Below are 19,997 nucleotides of genomic sequence, written 5' to 3'. Positions count from 1 at the left end.
TCGTCAGCCTCCCCAAGCAAGTCCGCTGGCTTTTCCAAATACACGTGCTGGGGAAGGGGCTTTGTCCACACGTGTCGCCGTCCCCTAGAGCCGCGCCAGCCCGAGCTGCTGACTCAATACACAGGCATTGGCCTGCTGACTGCCAGGCAGCCCTTGAAGAGCTGGGATGGCGTAACGAGGGGTCGCATGGCCTCGGGGCCTCGACACCGACACCCCTCTGCTGAGGTCGCCCCTTAGCTCCTTCCATCTTTCTCCGGATGCAATCAGGCTGCGGCCATCCGAGCGTGTCACCTCGCTCATTCGTTCATCTGTTCATTCATTGGGCACCAAGCCGGCTCCCGGCCGAGCCGAACCGGGGCTTAGGAGGTGAGTGACCATGGAGGGGTGGCCTGTGGTGCCCCCCCCCCCCCCAGCCAACTGCAGGTTCTGGGTTCGGCTTGCTGGGGCTTCTCCGTACATGGATGGACAGATGGACGCTGGGCCTCAGGCCTGAGCCGAGATCCGTGGCCCTGCGAATGCTGGCGGGGTTAACACCCCTCTCCGACCGCAAGTCCAGGCCAGCCACTGGCAGGCAGCAGGCTGACTCCTCCGGGCCTCAGCGGCTGGAGGAAGCCGTGTGGGGCAGGGCAGCTCACGGTGGGGGGGAGGGGAAGACACAGTGCTCCATGACTCGAACTCAGAGCCTCTAGGAGTGGCACTAGGAGAGAAAGCACCTGTGGGGAGGGGCCAGGGGGGTCCCGGCAGCCTGAAGGGGCCTTGCACCACAACCTATGGCACGCCCCCAAAATCCCCTTTAACTGCAGGCCTGGAAATGCTCCCAGGACTCTGCACCCCGCCCCCCCCCCCCACGGGTAAAGAATTTGGGGTGGGGAGCTGGACGGCTGAGCCGGGGAGGGCCACGGGGGTGGGGGGTGGGGCGGGGCTTGCACAAGAACTGGGTTAGACCAGGTGCCCCCGTTCCCTCCCCCGCCCTCTGCGTCCTGTGGGGCCCCAGCGCCGGCAGGGCTGGCTGTGCAGGGGAGGGGGTGTCTGATCAGCTCCCCCTCCTCGGGTGTCCTCCTCTGGCAGCCTCCCGCCATTGCGATGACTGCTCAGGGCGGGGACCCCACCTTCTTCCCCCCAGTCCCGGGGCCGGCACGCAGCGGGTGCTCCCTGCACGGCGCCAGCGCGGGCCCTGCGAGATGCTGGGGGAGGAAGCCCCCGAGGAGGCTGTGACCCCGCGCAGGTTCCGAAGCTAGGGAGCCCGGCCAGACGGCGAACTGGCGCCCCCAGAGGATGCGCCGATGGGTCCCTCACCTCTGGGTGACAACACGAAGTCATTTTCCCCTGCTGGGGGGTGGCGTGTCCTGGTCCCCCCACGTTTCTTGCCAGCTCAGGGACCCATAGCTCCACCCCTGCCGGGGGACGATCGATTTAGGAGCAAGCAAAGCGAGGGGACAGCGCGGGAAGGGGGCGTCGCCTGGGCACCCACCCCGCCACCCAGCTCCCTCCCTTCCCTTTCGCCCCGCCTGGCGGAGAGGCACAGGGAGGTGAGAGGTTTGCTCGGGCGGGTCCCCCTCCCCTGCTTCCCACCCCTCTCCTAGTTGAAGGTGGAGCAGTCCGGGCTCTCAAGGTCAAGTCTGGACGGTCCGGCAGGGACACGCCTGCCCCAGCGACGGGAAAACCTGCGTCCCGCAGCGCCGGGGTCCTCCTTGGTCCTGCCAGTTTAGCAGGGACCTGGGCCTGGGCTCCCGCCCCGCAGCCTCGCCTCCTGGACTGCCTCCCCCCACACCCAGCCTCCGAGGGCGTTTTGGGGTACAGGGTGGGGTCATCCTCCAGTTAGAGACCCCCCACCCTCACCCACCCCCCTTGCGTGAAACCTCCAAAGGAATCCCGGCGCCCCGCCCTGGGCTGGAGAGGCCCTGCTCGGCAGGAGTCACCGGATGATGGGGGTGGGACAGGGACGGGGCACCGGGCTGGTGCGGTCCGGGAGCGCCTCTGACGCTCGCGGGCTCGGGGAGGGGCCCGGGCGGGCGGGGACGCCCGGTGCGTCGGCTGGGAGGGGGTCCTGCGGGGCCTCAGGCAAAATTTGGTTTCCAAACTAAGGGAGGAGGTGGGGCCGGGGCGGGCCTTGTGGGCGAGGGGCCGGGGGGCCTGGGGGCGCTTTGCAGAAGATGTGGATTCGGCGCGGCGGGGGTCTGCTCGGTTCCCCAGCGGCCCGGGCGGGGCCCTCCGCTCAGGGGCGTTCGGGGACGCGAAGGGCAGCCCCCAGGCCGGGGCTCCCGGGGCTCGGCCCCCGGGCCCGGGCAGCGCCGCCGCTCGCCGCTTTCGTTGCCGCCAGGGCCCAGGCCGCGCGCGGCGCGGACGCGGAGTCGGAGGCGGCGGCCGCGTCTACACGGGCGGCCCCGCGGACCCCTCAGGGCCAGGGCGCCCGGGGCAGCGCGGCGGCTCCCGGGGTGCGGTGCTGCCGGGCCCGGCTCCGCGCTCAGCGCAGCCCACACGCGGCGCGACGCGGGCAGCGGGCTTCGGTGGCGGATTTCGATTCTGCGGACCCGAGGGAAAGCGTGAGAAACCGATTCCGTTTCTTGCCCTCGCGGCACGAGCGCGCGCGCGTGGCGGGAGCCCCCGGGCGCGCCCCGGGACGAGCCTTGGGGGTGCTCTGCACATCCTCGCGGCGCGGGGTGGGAGCGGGGGGGCGGGGCCGGGTGGTCTCCGAGGGGTCGGCGCCTTCAGCGGGGTCTCCAGGCCTTAGTAATAATAATAACGTCGTAACAATAAAGCCCCGGGGGCGCGCCCTGCCGCTCTGGGCCGCGACGGCCCGGGGACCCCGCAGACGTCTCTGACGGCCGCTGCCTTCCCGACTGCCCCGGGCGGAGGACGGCGCCTGCACACAGCCGGGGTTTGCTCCAAACGGCAGGGTGGCTCCCAGGCCCCCGAAGCCCTGGGTGGGACGGCCCCTGCCCCTCCCAGCCGCCCACGCTGCAAAGGAGCCGGGGGCAGGTTCCCGGGGGCTCGGTGGGGAGCACCCCCTGGGGTCACTCAGCGGCTGAAGATGCCAGGCAGGAAGTCCAGACCTGGGCCCTTCTGTCCTTGCCGAGTCATCTAGGTTGCGGCCAGGGGGTAGGAGGCACCAACCCCAGCGGGACCCCAGGTCCAGCTTGGGGAAGCCGGCTGCTGTGCACGGGAGCCTGGGGGAGGGAGGAAATGGCCCCCCAGGTGGCCCCCCGCCCACTCTCTACTGAACCCGCAGCCCCCGCCAAGGGTCAGCTAGTCATCCGGCCCCCTGCCGAGCCCGGGCGGACCACCTCTGCCCCTCCCCCTTCCCCTCGGCTGGTGGGAGCCCAGGGCCTCTGTACCTGCTGCCGCCTCCTGTTGCTCAAAGCGCGGGGGCTGGAAGCCATTGCCACCAATTGAGGTGCAGGGAACTGTGCTCACGGAGCGAGACCCCCCAGCTTTGAGCAGGACTCAGGGGGACAAGGGCCAGGGCTGGGGACCGCTCTCGGCCTTGGGCCTCCTTTATTCTCGCAGTTTCTCTGAGCCGGTCCTGGAATTCCACGGAGCCCGGAGACCAGGTGGACGAAAGATCAGAAAGGCCGTGACCAAATCCAAGAGTACAAAGGATGGGGAGGGAGGGGGGCGGTCGGCCGGGTGGGCACAGCCCCCCGTGCCGCGGGGCCCACCTGCCTGCTCCCACGGAGCCCCCTCGGATCTGAGGACCTGGGGGGCGGCTGGGCTGGTCCTGACCCCCCACCTCCCCGCTTGCAAGAGCAAGTGGGGGAGGTGGCCTGGGCCGCACTGAGCACAGGAAGCCTCCAGCCAGGGCGCGTGGGTCCGGGGCTGCAAGGTGGGCCCAGGTGGGCCTTGACTAGCCCCGGGATTCTCGGGGGACCCCTGGTACTTGGACCTCCTTAGTTTGCTTCCTGTAGCACCGAAGGACCAGCTTTTCTAGCCTCCCCCCCCACAGCCCCTTCTTGACGTGGCTAATGGGGCCTGGGTCTCCAGCCGGAGGGAGCAGGCAGCAGCGCTCTGAGACCCCCCGCGCTGCTCCTCAGCCCGCGCAGCGGGGGTCCCTGGTGAAGGTGCTCCCCGCCTTCCCCTGCCCCCAGGCCCAGCTACGGAGTCTGCTCTAAGACTCGCTAGCAGACCAGTTGTCTGGAATGGGACACACCTAGGCGGCCAGCCTGCCCCCCACCGCTGCCTGCCCCCCCACAGACCACCCCGAGGGACCCGGCGTCGAGTCCGCCAGGGCGTGGGTGGGGAGGGCTCGCCCCCGCCCGTGCGGCCCCAGGACTCCCAGAGCTGTCAATTTGAAAACAGCCATTAAACCTTTCAGTGTGAAGGACGAGAAAATGCCCCCTTTTCTCTGCTTGGGCTCCCCACTTTCCCACACTTCATCTCCCGAGTCCTCACATGTCCTTGAAATAAAGTTTAAAAAACAAAAATACGTCCTTGCTGGGTGGAGCGGCTGAGCCGGGCCCCTGGGCACCCCTCTCTCCGCTCCTCGTGCCCGGCCTCTGCTTCTTAGTCTGGCCACGCGGGGGCAGGGCCTGGCAAGGCCAGACCCCGAGCTTGGCCAGGGCCATGGCCTTGAGGACAGCCTGCCTCCGCTCCTCCAGCGGCCTGGGAGGGAAGTCCCGCTGGCGCTGCTGCAGCTTGACTGACTCGGCGGCCCGCCCGGATCCCGGGGCGCCCCTCCCCAGGCAGGGACCGAGTGTCCCCACCCCGCCCCCGGCCGGGCCACGGTTTGCTCCCCATACCTCCTGCCTCCCCCCGTAGCCCCATAGCCCCAGAGAGGGGAGACGGGCTCCCCGAGTAAGGGAAGGGGGCAGGGAGAGGGCCTGCCTGAGCTGGGACACCTCCAGAAGACGGCTGGGCCTTCTGTGTCCTGGGGGCTGGAGCCCCCAGTGCAGGGGGCAGGGAGGCTGCTGGCGGCAGCGGGAGGGGGCAGCGGGCCGTCTGCGGGTGGGGCGCTCCCCGGCCCTCAGGCTGCAACCTGGCTACGAGGCTCCACGCAGGCGCGGGAGGTCCGGAGGGGACCTCGTGCCCCTGGCCAGCAGCCCCAGTCAGGGGAGGCCGCCACCGAGGGGCCTGCCCTTGGCCGAGGTTAGGCCGGCAGCCGCCTTCCCTGCTTTCCCAGAGACCAGCCTTCCCCCTTGAGCTGCGAGCACTGCAGCAGGGTCCTCTCCCCCTCAGGGTCTCCCCGGTGCCTCTAAGAGCTCCACTGCGAGGTCCGGGTCCCCTCAGAGCGCGGCAGCTCCGGCCCAGCCGGGGGGAAAGCCAGCAGGTGGGGAGGGGCCTGGCGAAGGGCCCTGGAGCCGCTGTGCACGCCCTGTTGCAGGGGTCACTCACCTGGGACCCGAAATAGCAGAGGCCGCAGTCGGCGAGCTCCAGGGCGTGGGAAGGGAGCCCTCCTCGCTCCAGCGTGGCGAACGGGGCGCGCGGCCGGGTACCCCGAGCCTGGGATTCGCGTCGGGGTTCAAATCCCCGCGGGGTTCAGTGAGGACCGCAGGGCGGCCAAGGCGGAAGAGGCCGCGCGCCACCGCCAGCTCCTGCCGAACCCCGCGCGGGTGTGCGTCCCTCTGGGGGTAACGTCGCCCCGCGCCCCCTCCGCATGCGGGGCGCCTCTGCTGGAGCCCCCGGGCCTCAGGGTGGGCTCTCGGCCGCTTCCGTTCCAGCCCTTTGGGCGGAGAGGCTCGGCGATCCCGGGCAGGTCTCGGTGGAGGAGCTCCTGGGCTCAGGGCACAACAAAGGGGAACTAGGGGCACGGCCGGGAGACCCCGCACCACGACCACGACCCCGCCTGGGGCTCGGGCTGGGCCGGTGGGACGCCCGAGTCTCACTGCTGGCTCGGACCCCGGAGCGCGGGAGGGGCGCCTGGTCCACGCCCGGCGCCGGCAGCCCTCGGTGGGCGCCACATTTATTCTCGAAATCCCGCCGCCCCTCGAATGGGGACTCCGACGCCGTCCCCGCCCAGGCCCCCGGGCCCGGGAGCCCCGACCCGCGCGCCGACCCGGCCCCCGGCCGCCGCCCGCGCCCGGGAGTCCGAGGGCAGCGGGCGCCGAGCAGCGCCCGGCCCGCCCCCGCCGCGCTCTCCACCTGTTCGCCGCCCCTCCCGCCGCGAGGCACCTGGGCCCCGAGAAGCTGAGGGAGTGTCCCCAGAGGCCCCGCGCCCCCGCCGGGAGCCCAGCGTGGACGTTGGCGCAGCCCCGTACTCACCTGGGGGCCGCGGGCGCGGCCGGGCGGGACGCCGAGGCAGGAGCGCGCCGGGGCGGCTGCCGGGAGCGGCGCGGGGTGGGGGCCCCCGGGGGCGCGGGCGCGAGACGCCCGGGCGATCGGCGCGGCCGCCCCCGCCTGGCCCCGCACCTCGTTCCGGGCGCGCCGCAGGCTCGGGGGTCCGAGGCCCGCCCGCCGGCCCGGGGCGGCGGCGGAGCGCGGAGCTGGCGGCGGCGCCGCTGTTGTTTTGGAGCCGCGACGCCCGGAGGAGCAGCCGTTGGGTGGGGGCGAAGGGGAGGGGGCGGGAGCCGGGAGGCCCGCGGGGGGCGGCGGGGCCCGGCGGGGGCTTCGGAGGAGCCGGGTTCGGGCGCGCGGGCCGCGGACACCCCCGCCGGCGGCGGCCGAGCGGGGGGCGGGGGGCGAGGCGAGGCGGGCAGCGGCGCGGGCCGAGGCGCGGGCGAGCGCGCAGCTTTCCAGGGAGTCCTAAAACGCCCCCAGACGCCATCGCAGCCCCGCGCCCGCCTGCCGGCGCCTTGGCCCCCGAGCCCGGGGAAGTTGCGCGCGGCCGCGTCGCCACCCCATCCTCGGCCCCGGGCGGGGGCGGGAGCGGCCGCGCGACCCGGCGCGGGGACGGGGTGGGGGGATGTTCACCTCGCCTCCGGGGCCACCTGGGTCCTTTTAAAGTGTGCGGGGCGCGGGCCCGGGCGGGAGCGCCGGGGACGCTTGTTTTCTTAAAGGGCCAGTTCCGAGCTGCGCCGAAGAGGAGGAGGGGTGGGGGAGGGCGGGGGGGGGCTCGAGACAAGTGAGGGGAAGACCGGGAAGGCCGAGCGGAGCCCCCCAATCCCGCGCCGAGGCGGCGGCGGCGGCGAGGATGAGGATGATGACTACATTGCAAAGTTTTTTTGGCCCCGGCGAGGGGTGTCAGATTGAGTGCTCTGTGCGCATGTGCGAAGGTGTCCAAACTGACAACGCTGGGGCGATGAAGATAGTGTGTGGCTGCTTCTGGACTCGAGGAGCAGGAGAGGGGATCGGCGCGCCGACACCATGCGATCCAAGGCCAGGGCGAGGAAGCTGGCCAAAAGTAAGGCTCCCGCGCTCGGCCGCGCCGCGCCGGCCGGGCCCGGGCCGCGGGCCGGGGCTCCCGGGCCAGGGGTGGCGCGTCGGGGCGCGGCCGGCGCGCGGCGGCGGCTCCCGGCCCCGGGCTCGGCCGCGCCGCCCGGGGGCTGCTCCGCCTCCCGCGCTCCGGGGCGGCCGGGCTCGGCGCGGAGGCTCGGGGCGCCCGGGCGGCGCGCTCCCGAAGGCGCCGGCCCCCTCCCCGCGAACCCCCCCCCCCCCAGTGTCAGGCGCTCGGGCCCGGGAACCCGAGGCGCGCGGTGGGGCCGGGGAGGGGGGCGGAGGGGAGGGCCGGCGGTGGAGGGGAGCGAAAAGCGAAAGTTAGCGAAAAGTTGCCGAAAGGCGAGACCAACTTTCCCTGCTCGCTCCCTCGCTCCGAGTGGCTCGCAGTCCTGGTCAAATCATATTCCGGGCTTTTGAAATAGTGGGCGCTAGAGCACCGCCTTTGGCGTCCGCCAGCCGGGCGGAGAGGAGGGAGACCCCAGCCGGGGAGGGGGCGGAGGAGGGGGCGCGGGCCGGCGCCCACCCGGCTCCGCGGGCGCGAGGGCAGGGGCGGCGGCGGGACGGCCGCGGACTCTCCGGCAAGATGGAGCCTCCTCGCCGGCGGGCACCGCGGGGCCAAGTTGATTTGCAAGTGGGGGGCCCGCGCCGCGCGGGCGCTCCGCGGCCACTCCGGCGGCTGGCGCGGGCAGGACCGGGCGCCGGTGCCGGGCGCGGGCGGGGTCCCTCCCAGGCCACCGGGACCCGCCGCCGCCGCCCGCGGCCCGCTCGCACCCGCCGGCACCCGCCCGGACACCACGGCGGCGAGGCCCGGCGGGCACCGAGGCGGCCCCCGGCGAGACGGCCCGGTCTCCGGTCTTACTTTCTCTTTCGCTCCGTCTCGGCCCGAGCCCGGGCTCCGCGCTCCCGGGCCGCTGCCGCCCGCTCCTCGCCGCCGGCCGGGTGCCCGCTGCCCGCCCGCCGCCGCCGCCGCCGCGCTCCGGGGCAGCCCTCGCGCCCTCCGCGCCCCGGCCGCGGCGCCTTCGGCTGCGGGACCTGCGGGCCGGGGGCGGCAGCTCTGGCGGCCAGCGGGGCAGGCAGCTGGGGGCGGCGGGTCCGGAGCCCCGCTCCCGCAGTCCCCGGCCGCGGCCCGGGTGCAGCGAAGCGGGGAGCGCAGCGCGGAGGGGAGCCGGGGCCGCCTGTTCCCGCCGCCCCCGCCGCCGCGGGCCGCCCGCCAGCCCTTCGGCGCAAGGGGCACCTCGGCGCCCTGCCCCCGGGGTCCCCGCCGCCCACCGGGTCATTCGGCCGCGCCTGCAGGGCCCGACGCGGCCTTCGGGCACCCAGAGCCGAGCCCCCAGCGCGGGGCTCACGGCAGTTTCCCGAAGTTGAGTGCTGTCGCCACGGGACCCGGACCTGGCTCTGCCCAGATCGCCGCCCGTCAGCGCAGGCTGCGGCCCGGCCCGCGGGGGAAAAGCAGCTCCCAGTTTGCGCCCGGAGCCCCTGGGCTCCCCGGGGGCTGTGTGGGGCCTCTCGGTGGAAGCGCCCTTTCCCAACCGGGCACCTCCCTCCCGTGCTGCTGGCCGGGGCCTCCCCGGCCTCCCGTGACCTCAGGCCCCTCTTGGTGCGAACAAGGCCCTGTGATTCGCGGCCGGAGCGGAGGGACCGTGCCGCACAGCGCGGGCCTGGCCGTGGGCGCGTGGGCATGTGAGTATTCGTGTGCGGGTCGTGTCCGTGCGGGCGGCGTCTCTGGGTCTGGGTGCCTGGGTCAGGCCGCCCGGCCGTGCCCTGGTCAGGCCGCCCGCAGGAAAGGCCCGAAGCTGGAGTGTGAGCGTGGAAGGCGGCCGCGATATCTCCAGGCCTTCGCTGCAAGCGAGAGGCCGACGCGGCGCGCCCGGCGCTGCCCCGGCGACTTCGGAGCGGCCAGTGCTCGGCCCTCAGCTCCGCTCCTCCCCCGCCAGGTGGGGGAAGGTGATCCGGGGCGGGCTCGGCTCTGGAGCGGGCGCGGGTGTCTGGCGGCTGTCCCGCGGCCTGGCCGGGGGCCGCGGCGCCAGCCTCAGCGGTGGCGCAGAGCGCAGGTTTCCCTTGCTGGGGAGTCCAGTGAGAAAAAGCCCCCGCAGAGGGCGGGGAGAGCCACCGCCAGGCCCAGACCCGGCTGGAGGCCACACGGGGCCGAGCCCCGGGAACCGTCCCGCCAGGGCCGAGCAGCAGAGAAGGCTGCCCAGGGGCTCCCCAGCTTTCCTTCCCGGAGAAGGCGGCTGAAGCAGGCGCAGGGCCGCAGCCGCCTGTCTGCACAGCGCAGGACCCCCGAAGAATTTCATTTCATTGGACGATATTTTAAGCAGATGTGAACGTCCCCCGGGGCCTGACTCCATTACCTGGATGGAGGCGGCAGGGCCTGCGCGGCGGCGGCGGCCGCCGGGGGAGCCGCGCCTCCTCCCCTCCTGCCTGCCCCGTCCCGGGTGGGACCCGGCGAGGGGAAGGGAGCCAGGTCTCCGTGTGCAAGGCTGGGTGCCAGCCCGGTGCTGGCCCTGCACTGGGCCTGGCGGGACGCTCGGGCCAGTGGGGGTGACACCTTGACCTAGAGCTCGAGGGGCCACCTGGGCACCGGATCCGGGGCTGTAATTTCGTTTGTGTTTCGCTGGGGACCTCAAGTCCAGGCCCCAGTTCAGCTGGTGGCTGGCGCGGCAGCCCCCGAGGCCCCCTCCAGGGGCTCCAGGTCCAGCCTGGCAAGGACGGAGGCCGCGGGGGGAGGGGGCCTGCAGGGTGGGGCAGTGGTCCAGGGCGTGGAAGACCAACGGCCCCGCTGACCTGCGCCTGGGGGCCGGGCCGGAGTGGGGGGGCGTCCGGGGCAGGGCCCCCTCGCTGCCTTGGCCGGGGCGGTGCTGGCCCATGGGAAGCCTTGCCGTCTGGGCCCCACATTTAAAAACTCGACACCTCACAAAAGCTTTGTTTCTGCCACCGTTGGGAGCCAGATGGGCAGATGGGGGGGCAGTGAGAAGAAGGAGCGGTCACCAGCCCGGCCACCGCCCCGGGCCCACGCCGAGGTGGGGGCTCTGGATGCAGGACCTGCCGGCTGGGTCCAGCCAGGCCCCCATCAAAGCCGCCCATTGCAGGCTGAGCCCTTGGTGGTGACAGACCTGAGGCCCGGTCAAGGTCACCACGCAGCCCGGGCCTGGGGCAGCCTCCCCCATCCAGCGCTGGGGCGGGGGCTGTAGACGTGGCCCCGTGCGGGTGTCTCCTGTGCTTTGGGGGGGCGATGTGAAGGTGTGCGACGGGGTAGGGCGACAGGGCCCCCCGTGGAAGGCAGCCAGGCCGCGGCACCCTCCTCGCCCCTGGCGGGCGCCCTCTGCCCGCCCTCCCCGGGGTCCGCTGCCTTCCTGCGGCCGCCGCGTGGCAGCGGCGCCGGGAAATGCCGGGAGGGAGCCGAGAGTTGCTGCCCGCTTGGGGCGAAAACGCGGAGACCGCGGTGGCGGGCGGTGCGGGGCGGGCCCCGCGGCGGCGACCGGTCACCGCCACTGCGGGCGGGGGGTGCGGCGGCGGCGCGGCGCGAGGGGCGGGAGGTCGGGGTCGCGGCGGCGCCGAAGCCCGTTCGAGGAGCGCCCGTCGGGCCGGGGATCGGGGACGTGCGCCGTCTGCGCCCTCCGGTCCCCGACCTCCCCACTTCCTGGCCGCCGCCGGGAGCAGGTGCGGACACGGCTCCCGCGTCCCCCCCGCCCGCGGCCCCGGGGCCCCCAGCCCTCTGGCTGGTGGCGCTGCGGGGCCGGGGTCTAGGCCCCCGTTTCCGCGGCGAGGCGGGGGGCCAGGCCTGCTCGGGGCTCCCCCCGCCCCCCAGGAGGCCGGCCGGGCTGTGCGCGGGGCCGCCGTGGGCGCGATTAGCCCCTTGTTTTATTCAATTAGGAGGCAATTAGGGATCCTTGGGGGGCTGGGGCTGGTAATTAAGGTGACGTATAATTAGAGTTTCAACAAAAATTATCCGGGATTAAAAATCTTGTGAATAATTTCGTTTAAAATTTTTAAATAGCGTTGATACAATTTATCAGGTCTTGGATCAAACCCGTGCACCGCCCGCCTGTCGCAGGCGCGGGGCAGGGCCGGGCGGCGCCTTCTCGGCGCGGGGAAGAAACTTCGCGACGCCCCGGGGCTGCCCGGGGCCTGGCCGCGTGTGCGGTGGGGGGCCCGCGGAGCTCGACGGGAGGGCCGGTCACCGCGGCGACCCCGCTTCCCGCCGCGGCCCGCGCACATGGCTGCTGCCACTCTTTGCAGCGGGCTCCTGGCGGCGGCTGCGCCGGGCGCCCCTGACCCCGCAGCGGCCCGGCTCCGGGGGTCCCGCCTCCTGGCTCCGCGGCGCTGCATCCCAACCTCCCAAAACACGACCTTGGCCAGGACCCGCGACCGCCCGGCGGCGCCCGGGCCCAGGTCGCTGTGGCTTCGCGGACCTGCGCGCGGAGGCGCGGGAGCGCGCCCCGGCCTGGCTCCCAGTTGGGACAGTGGGCGTGGGGGAAGGGGAGGCAGCCTGAGGCCGGGGGTCGGGCTGGGAAGGGCCGGCCCGGGGCGGGGGGGGGGGGGGGGGGGGCAGCATCCATGGACCCAGCGTGGCCTGAGGCTGCACTGCTGCTCTGTGCCCTACTCCCGGCAGCCTCCAGAAGCGCCCATGCAGATCCTGAGGCCTCCAGTACCCCTGGCAATGCTAGGGGTCACCAGAACCCACCCCCTTGCCCCCTTCACTGACCCTGGGAAGGGTGGAAGGTGGAGAGTAGCTGGCATCCACTTGAGAGACAAGAAGCCTCCGGCCCAGAGAGGTCAAGTAACTTAAGTGGGGCCACACAGCAAGGTAAGGGTGAAACCGAATGTCAGCTAATAGAGGCTTGCAACCTCCGAGGCCCTGGGACTGCAGTTAATTCCAGTGGATTAAAAAACATAAAAGCGTCAGGGTTTAAGCATTTTCTCAAGGCTCAACTTCTAACAGGTCTGTTTTCACAAAGCCAGTAAGCTGTCCGTGAGCTTCCAGCTGGGGAGTGCGACTGACCAAGCTGGCACCGGGCCCCCGGGCTCTTTATCCGTGCAGGTCTGGACTCCCCGCCCCGAGGCCCTGGCAGAGGTCACCCAGCCCCTGCCTCTGGGTGCCCGCTCCCCGGGGCAGGCGCCGCATAGCGAGCGTGCCCGCCGGGGACGCGCCTGGTCTGCACACCCGGTTTCCAGCCTAGTTGCCTCCGAGAAAGCGGAGAGGCGCGGCCGGGCCCCGGAGGCGCCGGCCCTGCGGATCTGGAGGGAAAGGCTGGGAGCCCCCGGAGCAGCAGGGTGGGCCACAGCTCAGGGCAGGGGCAGCTGGTGGCTGCCGTTCCCGCCCAGCCCCAAGTCCCCGAGACCCTCGTCCGTCCCGGGCCACGGCCAGGGCCAGGGTGGCCGCGCGGGGTGGCGCGCGCTTCTGAGGCCCCGGGGTCCCGGGCGGGCCTCCTGCCACCCTGCCCCTCCGTTGGTGGCCCAGCCGGCCCGGCCGCTCGCCTGAGACGCCGGAACAATGCCCGGCACCCCGGATGGCGGGGCCGGCCGCTCTGATGCGTGTTTGTTCAATACTTCACATTCTGTGCAAAAGTGGGGGCAAGTCGGGTGCTGGTGAGGGCTTTGCTTATTTTATATCCACTGTAACTATTTCTGTCCATGAAAATTGGCTTAATTATATCAATGGAATGTTTCTTTTTCAATTCTGTATGCAATTAGTCCATCTTGCCGGCTGCAATTTATTTTAATAAAAAAATAAACCAGTGGTGTGTTCGGTCCCTCGTCCCCTGGGGACAAATGCGATTGGTGTGTTTAATTTCATTAACTACAATGCGGCCTACTGGAAAAATGTATAAAATCAGCTTAATACAGCTTAAACACTGGCATTTGAAACAAATCATTATTGCATTAGCTGTCACACTGGTAATTCTAGAATCTCAGGAAAAAAAAATATATTATGGCTGTTTTTATAACCCTTTGCAAATGCACTGTTAAAATAATTTATAATCATTTTAAAACATGGCTCAGTCCTGGTGAATATTTTATCTCCTCTAAATGAGCTTCTGCGTTGTCCCGCGCGCGGGCGACACGCTCAAGTATGCGCCGGCCCCGGCCCAGCGCGCGCGTGCTCTCCGTGCTCTCCGAGGGCAACGGGCTGCAGGCCGTCTCGGACGAGCCGGGGCCTGCGTGGCCTGCCCTGCCGCATCGGGGGGCACTCTTTGGAGCAGCCGACAGACCCCTCTGGAGCCTGCCTCGGGTCAGGGGACCCCTCGGCCAACGCGCACCCTCGCGCTTGCGGAGGAAGAGCCGCGAGAGGCGTGGGAGCGCCCACTTCCAAAGCGGGGCGTCCCCGCTCCCCAACTCGGGGAGAGAACGAGCCGCCCTCCATTCTCATCTCTGCTCCCCCACAGACCCTGCTCGGGGAAGCGAGACAGTGGCGAGTGCTGCCGCCTGCCCTGCGTGGACCCTGCCCTGTCACAGCGGTTCCCCCGGGAGACGCAGGAGCCCCTCTGGGCGGCTCGGCGGCCGCTCCGCTCCCCGGGGCCGTTTCCGCGGCAGCCCGGCGAGCGTAGCGCCCACGGAGGGGGGTGACCCCGGGGTCACTGTGGAGTCCGAGCCGCCCCTGCCCTCGGCAGGCAGGGCTGCGGGCAGAGGGCGCTTGCTGCTTCGAGTTCACGTGCAGCTCAATGTCACAGGAAGGTTCTAGGGAGGGAGGTGGCGGGGAGGTTTGTTTTCACCGGTTGTGGGACGGGTGTCCAGCTGGGTGACCGCTGGCCCTGCCCGGGCGTGAACAAGGCTCAGGAGACGTGGCTGGGGGTGACGGGGCAGGGATGCCCCTGCCAGCCCCCCGTTCTGCTCCCGGCCGTCCCGGGCAGGAGTGTGGGGGCCATGGGGTGCTAGGGGCTCTGCCTTCTTCCCCGTCCCCGGGGAGTGTGTCAGGAGGGGACGTGCCCGGGGCCGCGGCGGCCTCTGTCCTGCGATGGCGGGAGGACACGCCTTGCTGGGGATTTCTCGGGTAATTCTCAGGAACGCCTCTCCTGAGCGTTCTGACTTCCCCTGGTGAATTCAGGTGGGCTTACTTTTCTTCTCTTGACACAAAATTTAGATCCCATAATGAATTTAAATGCCTGCCGAGGGTGGGCCGTTTGGGGGTCCGGAGCCCCTCCTGCTGCTGGGAACGGGCTCCTCGTCGGGGCTGGCTGGGGGGTGTGGGGCGTGGGGGCCGGCGTGGAGGGGCCCCGGGCGGGCGTGGAGAAGCGGGTTTGTGTCCAGGCCGGGTCTTCCCAGACCCCAGCCTCGGGGGGCCCGGCCCATTGGCGTGACCCCCACACGCCCAGGGCAGGGTCAGCAGGCCTGCGGTTTGCTCTCGGGGGGAGCTCTGTGCAGAGACTTTGCCTGGTCCCCCAGTCCAGAGAGCACGACAGCAGTGCATGCTTAGCCGGGTAGGAAGTCGCGGCCAGCGGGGTCTCACGTGGGCACGCGCCTTCAGGCCGCACGTGGGCTGGGCTTGGGGAAACAGAGCAGGGGCTTCCTTTCTCAGGCCCCCCCGCCCTAAGTCCCCGAGAGCCCTGAGGGCACAGCGCCCCTGGCCTCATCGCTGCCGCTCTCGCTCCTTTGTCGGATCCGGTTTTGGAGAATAAAAGTGAGTCTTTGCAGGGTGGAAGTGTCACAGCATGTGCCCGTGTCCGCCCCGAGCCTCAAGCCCTCGGTCGGTGGGATGACTGCACGGAAGGTTCTGGAAGGGTCCAGCACGCCACGTGGCGGCAGGTCCCGGGCCAGGCCGGGGGTGTCTAGATGCCCCCTCCAATTGGAGGGAGCCAGGCCGAGCTTTGCTCGTGCCTCGTTGCTCTGTCCGCCCTCCGTCTGCCATCCCTTGGGGGCCGTTCTGCGCCCACACGGAGGCCTGCAGGTGCACAGGGGGCAGCGGAGGGGGCGGGACAGTACTGCGCAGGTCAGGCCCACTCCGTGTCCTGGAGCTGTGCCTCCCTTCGGCTCCAGAGAGGGGCTGAGCCCGGCCCCGCGGCCAGTCCCGGAGTGACGCACGCACGGTCGTCGGCTCGTTCTGCCGTTTTCAGCCTGGGCCAGGGGTTCCCTCTCCTTCTCCGTCCGTCAGACCCCGGCTCTGTTTTCATCCTCTCGCCCATCCCCAGGGATTCCACAGCTGTCCGCACCTGCTGGTCCTGTTCTCACCGCAGGCCCCCTGATGCCGGCAGGGGCCGGGGGTCGGGATTGTTGGGGCCGTGTCCATTTCCATGCGGATGAGCCCACGCGCCCCCACGCGCAGGCCTGCTGCGCACTGGGCTTGGGATGCCCGGGGGGCCGTGGCATGCTCGCCGTGGGGTGGCCCGCCTGGAGGGAGACGCGGTGGCTGCCCCTGCTGGCCTGTGCGGGTCCTGGGGGCGCGGCCTGGGTGCGAGCAGCTGGCCCGCCGTCCCGGGGCTGGGCCTCCGTGTCTGACCCGGTCAGCGGGGGCGAGAGGCCGTTTCGACCAGTGGCCCGCCCCTCCCCCAGCTCCTGGCACGGCTGCCTCTGCTGGCCGAGAGGGTGCTCCGGCCGACCGCGCCACTTCCCGTTGAGGAGCCTCGAGGAGAGGGACGGCGTGATGCCAGCCCGCGGGCGCGCGTGTTTTCTCCTTTTCTTCCTTTCCTTAAAGGAATTTGCTTCTCCCGGGCCGCGGTGGCGGGGGAACGTGGCGGAAGCAGGGTCTCGGCGGAGGGACGGGCCGCTTGATGAACGGGTTTTGAATAGGACGCAGAGGCTTGGCGGGCTGCGTTAACCCCGGTACCTGCTTCCAGAAGCCGCCCTGTTACACCGCAAGTGTGGGCTTACGCCACAGACCCGCCCGCTCGCGCTCGCCGCCCGGGGCAGGGGGCAGGCTTTGAGACGTGCCCCGGCATTTGTGTCTGCCCAATGGGCTGTGACGGCCTTGTCAGGGCGGCCACGGCACATCAGTCCCCAAAACGCTTCAACAAAGACTGAAAATTACCTTCTCCGGGGGGACGCGAGTGGTGACCGCGGGAAAGTGGCCGCGCGCGCCAGCACTCCGGGCTCTCCCAGAGCGTGGGGTCAGAGCCGCATCTTACCCCCCGCCGCCTCGCCCCCCCCCCCCCCCGCGCGGCCGGACCAGGCCTCCGCCGCTGCCCTCGCACGGGCGCCCGCCTGAGCGGCCCAGGAAGGAGCAGTTTCCCCAGAGGTCACACTCTTGCCAGGCAGGGCATTTCTCTCGGTCCCCGGGAAAGCGATATGATTAGGTCCCACTCTATGGAAAGCAGCGCAGGGCTGGGCTGGCCTGACGCCCGCGTGCGCCCCGGAGGCCCTGCCCGCCTGCCCGGTGCCCGCCCGGTGCCCACTCCCGTGGGGCAAAACCGCTGCCCTGTCCTGGGTCACGTGTCAGGGTCGTCTGTGGAGGAGCGAGCCACGCTACCAGAAGCTTCCTGGGGTCCCCCTTGGAGAGGACCCCAGGGCGCCGAGCCTCTGTGGAATCCGTGAACACACGGCTGCCGGGGCCCGTCGCAGCCAGCGCGGCCCATGGTACACCCAGCCGGACCCCGCGCCACCTTCCTCTCTGCTGCCACCTGCTTGTCCCCGAGGAGACGCCTCCCCGGGAGGGCTGCGGACTTCCTTGCAAACGCCTTCCGGCCTCTTGTTCCTGGAAAAGTACGTGCATTCTTGAGCTACTTGAAAACCGGGGAGTGTTTTGTTGGCTGGAGCCGACGCGGCTCGAGAGGGAAACAGCCGCCGGCGCGGGCTCTTCATCGGATCAACGCTCTGAGGCTGTCCCCACGGTGGCCGCGCGTGCGTGTGCGGGGGCTACTCGTGCACATGTGTCCACACGCGTGCCCTCGCGCCTGCCGGCAGGGCCCTGGCCTCTGAACAAGGCTCGCCTCCGAGCCCTTCTCTTTAGCCTCGTCGGCCGCGGGGCGCCGTTCCTGGCCCCTTGTCCTGTCGGAAGAGCCGCTCGCTCTGCCGCCCCCAGGCCCCCGAGCCCCCACGGCACTGAGAACAGTGGCCGCCAGGGGCCAGCGCCTGGCCTGGCCCACGGCCCTTTTTCAGCTGGCTGTTCTGAAGGAAGAGCCTGGAAAGGTTCCGAGGTGGACTCCCCACGATGGGCGAGCCCCAAAGAAGAAACAAAGGGGAGAGCAGCCTGTTTAGATAATCCCGGGCCCTGCCGCTCGCACTGACAAAAATTAGGCCCTCTTGAAAAATTACAGAATTATCCCGGGCAGTGTCAGGTTCCAAGATAATGATGTGTCTGTGTGTGAAAATATTAAATTGCAATAACATAGCATGAGTAGGTATTCAGTTCCCAGCTTGGGCCGAGCACAAAGCCAGGGTCTGACAGAATCCAAATGGTGTCATAAAACATCGGGCGGATTTGTAGCCCGGCTCCCTCTTTTTGATCGGTTACCCCATCTCGCCATCCTTTTCTTTAATCAAACAGCTTGACGATGTGGCTAATTACTTATTTATCATGTTAGCAGGAGGAAAAGCTACCAGAGATCAGAAACGGGGTCGAGTCTGTCCTGGACGTGATTGGACAGGATTTTAAAAATTGAGCCTGCTGAGGTTTGGGGGGCGGCCTCCTCGGGCCTTCTGGGGCCCGTCCACCCCCTCGGCTGACGGTGTATTTAACAGAACAGCCAGCAGACCTGCTTCTGAGCCCGTGCCTGCGCCCTGCAGCCTGGGGGGGGGGGACAGGGGACGTCCGCGCGGCCGGCCGCTTTCTGACCACGGGGACTTATTGAGGATTTTTGTCCCGAAGAACATGTTTGACAGCTTCTTCCGGGCCAGTGAAACCTGAACAAGGAAACGTGGGGCGGTGGTAGATTTTTAATATTTCCACAAAGCCACGGGGAAGTGGCGCCTCTGACAACACGCCCGTGTGAACTGGGGGATCCCCCCGATGCACGGAAGTATTATCCGTGCTCCATGCGAGTGTGCAAGAGAGAGCGAGAGCGAGCAGGGGGAGGGAGAGGGCTTTGGTGGCTGCTCGCTCGGCCCAGGGTCCTAACGAACAAAAGATCAAAAAAAAGAGTGGAGAGCGGGAGAGCACCGAGATGCTGGGGCAGATAGCAGGGCCCGAGAGGGGTCTCTCCTTTCTCGGCTGGGAATTGGAATTGCAAAGCAGGGGGGCCCCGAGTTTTAACTTTCCCTGCATCGAGGTGTTAATCTTACCTTCCAAAGGTTAGATAAAGCTGCTAAAAGCTGCTGTTCGTTATTGAATCTCCTCTGCTAATGACGGCGGCGGCCGGGGCCGGGGTTTGGGGCCCTCTTGGCCGCGGAGCGCCTGACGCCTTGCCGGCAGCGTCCACGAGGGACCGTTCTCCGCGCTCCCCTGCCCCCGCCCCGTTCTCTCTTTACCCAGGGTTTTAAGTTGCCTCCTGCTCATGACAGACTAGCCTCGTTCAAAGGGACTCGGGGGCTCAGGGAAGGCCATTACCGGCAGCCCCCCAGAGAGCGCCCCCCCGGCCCGCTAGAGCGTGGCACTGGGAGGGAGAGGGCGGGGAGCCGCAGCCCTGCATTCCTGGACGAAGAGCCCCAGTCGGCTGCCGCCCGTTGCCTGAAAGGGTGTGTGTGGGGTCAGGAGACCCGAGTGGGGTGATGGGCCCCCGGTGGGCTCGGCGGGCCAGAGGGGGCTGCCACAGCCGGTGGGCGCCATGGGGGGCTCGTGGCCACCAGCAGATCTGGCCTGGGCCCGGGGCACCAGGACCCTGGAGGGCTGCCTGGCAGGGGAGGGTGCCCGTTGGGGCCAGGCCGGTGTCCCCAGGACCAGCATGGCCACGGCCTCTCCCCACGGGGTCCCTGAAGCCCCGAGAGTCTACCCGAGCAGTCCCAAACAGCCCTCCCTTCCTGCCCACCCAGACGCGGGGTCGAGGGCCTGGGGGCCAGCAGGGGGGTTGGGGGCCATGAGGCTGGGCCGAGGGGACCCCGTTAAGGTGGCCAGTGCCCTGAGTGAGCTTTGCGCCGGGCACCACCCGTTGTCCTTGTCGTCCCGCCACCTCCGGGACCCCGACGTCAGGCAGGAAGTGCTGCTCCCCCCGCTTGGCCGCCCGGAGCAGGAGCTCGAAGACCCCCCGCGAGCTGGCCGGCGCGGAACCCGAGGCGCCAGACCCCAACCGTCGGGCCCCGTGGACGGGTTCTGGAGGGGGCACAGGAAAGCATCCTCCCACTGGCCACGGCCGCCCTGACCCACAGGCCGGCGGCCCTGTCGGGGGGACTTGGCTCCCAGGCCCGCCTTCCGGGCAGGGCCGCGCTGGAGCAGGTGCCCCCCGGGGCCGCTGGAGCTTCGTCCTGAGCAGACGCACGTGTGGTTTGCACTCCCCCTCTGCACCCCAGGCCACGAGAGCTTGTGGGGACGCGAGCCCCGTCTGTCCCAAGGGACCTGGCCTGCGTGGCCGGGACCGCGGGCTGACGATGCCGGCGCTCCGTGGGTGCTGGGAGGGCCCCGCGGGGCCTCTGCTCGGGACCCGGCACCCAGAGACCAGCGAGGACGGAGGGTGGTGGCCGCCGCGCTGGGACTGCGGCTGTTACTGTCACCAGCTCTTCTGCGTTCTGTAGGCTTACAGCGGGGAGCGGCTCGTGCGGCCGAGGGGCGGATTCGAGGTGTGAGTGCGGGCTGGCGGGGGCCGGGGGGGGCCAGTGGGAGCCAGCAGGGGCCAGTGGGGGCTGATGGGGGCCGGTGGGGGCCAGCAGGGGCCAGTGGGGGCCGGGGG

At 70.2% G+C, this 19,997-nt stretch overlaps 1 protein-coding gene and 1 long non-coding RNA gene across 6 annotated transcripts in view; one reads left to right on the top strand and one right to left on the bottom strand.

The window, feature by feature from the left end:
• Nucleotides 1-7: 7 nt before the first annotated feature.
• LOC101437435 (uncharacterized) lies at nucleotides 8-6,287 on the bottom strand. Of its 2 annotated transcripts, none has more exons than XR_009187371.1 (5): nucleotides 6,196-6,287; nucleotides 5,329-5,707; nucleotides 3,336-3,523; nucleotides 1,297-1,394; nucleotides 8-713 (listed from the first exon to the last, which is right to left on the bottom strand). It is a non-coding gene; the product is annotated as an uncharacterized lncRNA (long non-coding RNA). The 2 variants fall into 2 exon arrangements; XR_009187370.1 differs by having other exon boundaries at nucleotides 8-697.
• Nucleotides 6,288-7,141: 854 nt separating this feature from the next.
• Nucleotides 7,142-19,997, top strand: part of PRDM16 (PR/SET domain 16) — a 320,281-nt gene continuing 307,425 nt past the window's right edge. For 2 of the 4 annotated variants that reach the window (XM_058304599.2, XM_058304598.2), the window contains exon 1: nucleotides 7,161-7,273. In XM_058304599.2, coding sequence (XP_058160582.1) covers nucleotides 7,237-7,273 — 37 coding nt within the window. In that variant the 5' untranslated portion in view covers nucleotides 7,161-7,236. Of the gene's footprint in view, nucleotides 7,274-19,997 lie in introns of all 4 variants that reach the window. The other 2 variants (XM_058304601.2, XM_058304600.2) reach the window with 2 other exon arrangements.

Source organism: Dasypus novemcinctus, chromosome 9 (assembly GCF_030445035.2).
Source record: "Dasypus novemcinctus isolate mDasNov1 chromosome 9, mDasNov1.1.hap2, whole genome shotgun sequence".
NCBI classification, from domain to species: domain Eukaryota; kingdom Metazoa; phylum Chordata; class Mammalia; order Cingulata; family Dasypodidae; genus Dasypus; species Dasypus novemcinctus.
This window is presented reverse-complemented; position numbering and strand designations above follow the sequence as displayed.